The 6,965-nt window shown below is 33.7% G+C and overlaps 1 protein-coding gene and 1 long non-coding RNA gene across 2 annotated transcripts; both read right to left on the bottom strand.

The window, feature by feature from the left end:
* Nucleotides 1-502: 502 nt before the first annotated feature.
* On the bottom strand, nt 503-1,427 carry LOC18015313 (RNA polymerase II C-terminal domain phosphatase-like 4). Its single transcript, XM_006397303.2, has one exon. The coding sequence runs from the start codon at nt 1,425-1,427 to the stop codon at nt 504-506; it is 924 nt and encodes a 307-aa protein (XP_006397366.1). The 3' UTR covers nt 503.
* Nucleotides 1,428-3,037: 1,610 nt separating this feature from the next.
* LOC112085953 lies at nt 3,038-3,947 on the bottom strand. Its single transcript, XR_002899210.1, has 4 exons — nt 3,827-3,947; nt 3,517-3,632; nt 3,216-3,318; nt 3,038-3,103 (listed from the first exon to the last, which is right to left on the bottom strand). It is a non-coding gene; the product is annotated as an uncharacterized LOC112085953 (long non-coding RNA).
* Between the last annotated feature and the right edge of the window lie 3,018 nt (nt 3,948-6,965).

Here is a 6,965-nt window from a genome sequence, read left to right as displayed (position 1 = left end):
CTCTATATTCGTGAACCCATTTTTATTTTTTATGTTTTTTAATTAAATATACTTTGTAATGTCATTTGAAACAAAATATAAAAAATTACCATATTTTTGAATATAGAAATTAAATAATAAATATACTCTATTAAATGAAAAACAAAGACTTTCCATATTTTTTCTCTATATCATTTCCTATTTTAATAATGTTTTGTTATTTGTAATGGCATATCAGGTAATGTTTTACAAAATAAAGGTTATTTTGTTAAATGTCTACTTAAATAATAATATAGAGATTATTATTTTTTGATGTTATAACTTAGGTGAATTTGATGAAATAGTAAAACTTGAAAGTTAAGGAGTTCTTTTTAAAATATACTTGTGTAAATTGAGTAAATACGACCCTAGCGCAATGTTTTTGTTGTCCAAACATGATGCCGGTAACAAAAAGGAAATATGAATATATTATGCTTTGTTACAGATTATTCAATTTCTAACAGAAATACAAAGGTAAAATCGGGTCAAAATCCACATTGTGGTGTGCAGAGATCATGCAGCGGCAGCCTCACATCTTTTGGATCAATTTTTAACTCTTTCTCAACTCCGTCTTTGAAGAATCGTTCATGAACTTCCTTGAGAACTTTCAAAACATTCGCCAACGATCCATCCTTATGACTCTCGTCTCTCTTCTCCTCTGCATAAGATTTCGAGTACTCCACATCGCTTCTTGTTTTATCTCTAAAATATTTGTACTTGGTGATCTCTAGCAAGTTCCTCTTATGATCAGGCCAGACTTGTGGAGTATCATCCACAATCACAACTCCACACTCATCAGCTAACACAAGATCAAGCGTCTTTACATAAGGACTCTCTTCTCTGGTTATGACTCGATCTCCAAAATAAACTCTCTTGGGATCAATCAGCTTCAAAACGGTCTTTGCATAATCACGACTACCCATCGTGTAAACATACATGTTGAACATCTCGTTGGCTTCTTTAAGAAACTCTTGAAGAAAAGGTCTTAGCTTTATTAAAAACTCGCTCGAGTGGCCGCCGTTAAACCTCCATAGATCTTCTCTTGAACCAACTTCTCCGATTATGTACTTTTCTTCTTCGGAAAGCATCGAAACCATAACGGTGTGGAGAAGCGTGTGGTCCAAGTCAAGTACCAAGTGAAGTTTCTTGTCGTTGAGACAAGTGACGTGTGTTGTGAGTAGCTTCGTAACCGCAATGGCTTCGTGGCTTAACTGTAAACCGTCGACCAGATAGTCGAATGCTCGGCCTTCATGTTTCCCTACCGTGGATCTACAATTGCAACAGATTCCGTAACGAACGAAGAAGTGACCACAATTAGTAGAAGAAGACGACGACGAATAGTTAGTCTCTTGTTGGAGCTTTCGCCTTTTGGATTGTGGTTCTAGTGAATGATTTTGAATTAAAGACATATTGTTGATTTGGTTGATTCGCTGATGAATAAAGCTTCGGATGGAGAAAGGGAACCCAAAATCTATCGATAGAAACCCTAGAGAGAAAGAGTCGCCTGTGATAATGATTGGAACATGTATTTGAGTGATGCCTTGTATCTATTTATAAAGAAAAAATGGAAACGCTCACGAGATTTCCTTTTTGAAAGTTGACTAACACGAGATTTCCTTTTTTGAAAGTTGACTAATATACACACGTGTGCAGATTCATTTTGTTGGTATGGGATTAGGCAATAACAAGATATATATTTTCTTTTCTCTATCGAAAAGGCAACATGAGATTAAAAATGCTGGAGGTTATATTACTTTGAAGAATATTAACAACATGTGAAAGAATTTGAAAGTCTGAGAATAGGCAGCTTCTTAAATTTTCCTTTTTGTATTATATAAAAAGAAATGAAATCTTATTTATTGTATATATAAAAAATCGTTAGTACACAATGTCATCGGTTTGAGATAGATAAACAACAACGAAGATACCCCACAAAAATATCTCAAATCTCTGCTGTTTCCAATGTTTTTGTAAGCTTGGAGAATAAAAGAAAGGTAAAACACTGATAATAATGCTAATAGCAATAAATTTACTAAAAAATAAATGAAAAATATACTTAAACTAAATGTATTAAACAAAAAAGCAAAAAGCTAAGGAAGCTAAAAATCAAAAAAATTAGTAAGTAAGCGAAGAAGCACTGAAGGAAGCAATAAACAAAGTGACCGTTTGTGAAGTTGTGTTTGAGTTTGGTTGTGTTGGATTGTGTGCTTGAAATTAATTTGTATTGTCATGGTTTATTTTGTCAGTTCCTTATGCTGTGATTTGTATTTAATTTTTGTTGTGATTTTGTTGTGTGTTTTTTTTTTGTATTTTTGGTGTCTTTCTAATTGCATTGAAGAAAGCAATAAACAAAGAAAATGCAAAAATATGATATATATATATATGCATGAATGTATATATGTATGCATTTGTGTCTGATGTGTGTATGCATGTATGTATGATGTCTGATGTATGTATGCATATACATGTATAAATATGATGTATGCATGTATCTAAATCAATATGTATGTATGTGTATGTATGCATAAATATGTATGTATATATGTATATGCATAAATATTCATGAATGTATGATGATGAATATATGTATGTATGTATGTATGTATGATGTCTGATATATGTATGTATATATGTATGTATGTATGTGAGCATGTTATGTATATATAAATATGATGATGAATGTACGCATAAACAAGTATTTATGCATGTATATATGATTTATATATATATGCATGTATGTATGCATGTATGTATTTATATGCATGAATGCTTGAATATGTAAAGTTTTTGGAGATTCAAGAGATCAACCTTCGAAGGAAGTCAAGCAGAACATTGTCTAAGTATTTGAACAATATATTCACTTCATTTCCGTCGGGAGCATGAATTCGGTCATAAGTACCTCTGTAGAATTTTGTTGGTCTAATGATCGAGATAGGCTTTCCACTTCTGCATGAAAAGAAAAGAGATTATAGTTTCAAATTCTTAAAGCAAAATCAAAGACTATTGAAGACATACATGGGAGGATGATCAAACTTAAGAAGCAATTAGATGGAGATCTAAAGGTTGTCTCTCGTGCATTTTTGATCTGGCAAATAAAGGTACACATTAAGGACATGTTTACTATAGTTCCAAAAAAAAAAACGGACAAGTTTACTGTACATAGATTTAGGACAAGTTTAGACAACAAAATATATTACCTTATTCGATTTGATAGACTTGTCTATTCTGTTTTGAAACATCTTTCTTGTTTGGACCACGCTTCACATGGGTGGAGTATGCGCAATTCAATGACTCGTTCACCTAAAATATATATAAAAAGATACATTATTAGTTCTGAGAATTGGCCTTTAGTAGAACAAGACTTGTCGAATGTCTCTGATCATGCAATCTTTTCAGCAACAAAGTTACATAAACAAGTCCTTGGTGCACCAATGGAAGCACAAGCACGTACCAAATATAACAAAGAATCAGAAGATGCCAGAACTCAAAGAATGATACCTTTTGAGGAATTTTGACTCCGATGCTTTCTTGCTATATATAAGCACACATCCTTCTTACGGAAAATTTCAGAAATGACCTCACTATCACCACCACAGTTTGGAAAACATAGACACCTAAGATGGAACACAGATTAATCATTAATAAAGTAGAAGAAACTTTGACAAAATTTTCAAGTGAATTCACATTTGCAGATTCTACTCTGCGTGAACAACTACTATATTGAAAGAAATCGTGATTACTCTAACTAAATTCTGACATGGAACTCGAAAATTGACTGCAACATAAAAGAATAGCAACAGTTTAGGACCTGTGAAAAGTGAAGATAAGCCAGTGGTGTTGTTTAGTTCTCATCACTGCTGCCACAAGTGGAGTATATTCTCATCTTTAGATTTTCCTTTTACCCTACTGCCAGCTCAAGCCTCACATGTCTGAAAACTGGCATTCGACAGACATCATTTTTTGACTTTATAAAGATACAACGATTTATGAGGAGGAATAAAAGGGAATGGATGACTAACAAGCCTTTGCTTACTAATTCATGTAAAAAACGTTTTTGTTTTTGAGATAGGTAGACTACGAAATTTGCTACTTCCTGCAAAAAAAAAAAAAAAAAAAAAAAAAAAAAAAGAATTTAACTTCAAACTATAAGAGCAAAACCAATGACTAAGCAGAATAAAAAGGAGGACACATGCCTGGAAGGAGGATTAAGCTTCAGAAACAAGAAGATGAAGATGATATTCAAGAGGTGACTCTCAGCCATTTCTTCAGAGCTCCATTGGGTTGGACCTGAGAGAGCAAAATGACGTCTGAGAGGTACCAGATTATATATGTGTTTCTGAGTTGAGAATGCAACAAAAGCTTACAATTTACTATGTAATTTTAAACTGTTGAAGCCAAGATTCGTTTTATTGAATTAGCCTGCAAATTTTTTAATGTTCTTCCACAAGTTTGCTTCTTGCTCCGGATCTTGGCCTTTCTCTAACCTTCATCTCTCATGTTTTCTGAGCTAGGGATTGTGGTGTTTTAAACTGCAAATAACAGAAACGAAATACAAAGGAAGGGATTCATCAATTTACATGTAGATATAGACATATAGTGTACCAGGATGCGTCAATACTCAGACTACAAAATATGAATAGCCTACACATTAGATATCAATAAAATGACAACTTACAGTGGAGTTCTAGCGGTGAATTTGTGGCCAGCCTATGGTCGTTGGTACACTGATATGCAACTCCTTCCAAAAACTCCTGCTCTTTGGCATTAGCTACAAATTTATTAGCCTTTTCTGGTTGATTAGATTGACTTAATAACTTATCTGATTCAGTTCGGAAACTTCTTACTATAAATTAGTAAAGATAGATAGGTTATTCAGGTTTTGTACACACCTTTTCATTGCCAAGATAAGCAAATTACCGGGTTAAGTAACCGATGTATCTCCGGTTCAACGTCTATCAAATGTTTTCACCTAAAAAAAATGATAGATTAATCAAATCGTAAAAGATCAGTTTTGAGGATATTTACGGGTTAAGTAGAGCAGGTACTTGTTGAATGCTTCATGTAAAGGACGAAATTACCTTAATAACAGCACTCATTATATAAGTATGTGCACTTTTCTTTGCCCATCACCGATTGAAGTATCTGCAGTTCAGTCCTTCCACTGTTTTCACCTATAAATGATAGATTAATCAAAAGATAAATTATCAGTTCAGATGATAACTATGCTTTAAGTAGAGTAGGTACTTGTCAAAAGTATGGTATAAATAATTTACCTTAGCTAATTAAATGGGCAAAAAATAGGTTAATTCAATCCCTCTGAACTCCTTGGACATCTTCAACATCAAGATATACGTAGCACTAATGGAAGCACAAGCTAGATACAAAAAAAATCATAATCGTATAGTTTGGTATCTATTATCTAATTAAACAAATATTTCTACACTAAATTTTCAGAATGACCTCACCATCACCACAGTCCAAACACAAGATGAAAAAGATTTTCAAGCTGGATATGGAGATCTCAATTGCAAACAGAAATATAGATGGTGCTAACAGAAATAAAGATGGTGACGGAGTATCGAAAAGGATATTAATATGTGTACGTGGCAAGATCTCTCGAGATGTTCCTCTCCAAATTTCCGCCGGAGAATTGTAGAGTGTGCTTGACCTGTAGAGCAAATGCAAAAAAGGAAGCAAGTAAACATGAATTTATTATAGGCACCACATGCAAACTCATCTGAGGAAAAATAGATGTGAAAGAGTTATCAGAGGATTCACGAGATATGATTTTTTCATGGTGGCAGAGGATTCATGAGGCTCTTGGCTTGGTTGAGAAACGTAATGCAAGTAAACACCTAGATCTCAAACCCTGAAACAATCAAAACGACAAATAAGAGATTTAGATACAAACGAGATGATCTGGTAATAACCTATGGACCTTGATTGTTGTATAACTAAATCCGGTGAAACTGTAGCTCCTCATGCACGACATAAGGTATGCCCATGTCTTTGCCTTGATAGACGCTCATGAGTGCCCATCTGTACTATTTTTCAACCAGTAACCTAGAACTATCTAAAGCAAATTCATATTTTCATGGAAGATAGATTTGATAAATTGAGCTAGACAGATAAGCAAACAAGTAAAGGAAAGGAAGTAAACAAGAAGCTACCAACGAATTAAAGAAGGATATACGGAAGCAAAAATAGCAAGGAAGTTACAAATGAAGAAAGCCATTAAGTACACACAAGGAACCAAGTAAAGAAGCTAGAACTAAGCAAGGAAACATGGAAGTAAATAAAGAAGCAAGAAATCAAGAAGGCAGGAAAGCAAAGAATCAAAGAAGCAAGTTCAGAAAGCAAAAATAAAAACAAATATGAAGGAAGCAAGGAAGTAAACGAAAACTAGCACGCAGGGAACCAAGCAAGTGAATAACAAATCAAGAAATCAGAAGGTAGAACTAAGCAATGAATCATGGAAGCAAACAAAGAAGCAAGAATTCAAGAAGGCAGGAAAGCAAAGAATCAAAGAAGCAAGAGTAGAAAGCAAAAATAAAGCAAATATGAAGGAGGCAAGAAAGTAACAAAAACAAGCACGCAGGGAACCAAGGAAGTGATCAAGAAATCAGAAGCTAGAACTAAGCAATGAATCATGGAAGCAAATAAAGAAGCAAGAAATCAAGACGGCAGGAAAGCAATGAATCAAAGAAGCATGGTCAGAAAACAAAAATAAAAGCAAATATGAAGGAACCAAGGAAGTAACAAAAACAAGGACGCAAGGAACCAAGTAAGTAAACAACAAAATAAGAAATCAAGTAAAGAAGCTAGAACTAAGCAATGAATCACGGAAGTAAATAAAGAAGCAATAATATAAGAAAGCAGGCAATCAAAGCAGCAAGTTAAGAAAGCAAATATGAAGGAAGCAAGGAAGTAAACAAAAACAAACACGC

The sequence above is a fragment of the Eutrema salsugineum genome, unplaced genomic scaffold, assembly GCF_000478725.1.
Source record: "Eutrema salsugineum unplaced genomic scaffold, Eutsalg1_0 scaffold_292, whole genome shotgun sequence".
Lineage (NCBI taxonomy): Eukaryota > Viridiplantae > Streptophyta > Magnoliopsida > Brassicales > Brassicaceae > Eutrema > Eutrema salsugineum.
This window is presented reverse-complemented; position numbering and strand designations above follow the sequence as displayed.

Bases quoted from the DNA above. Each gene is read 5' to 3' on its own strand.
- LOC18015313 (XM_006397303.2), bottom strand. From the start codon at position 1,427: ATGTCTTTAATTCAAAATCATTCACTAGAACCACAATCCAAAAGGCGA.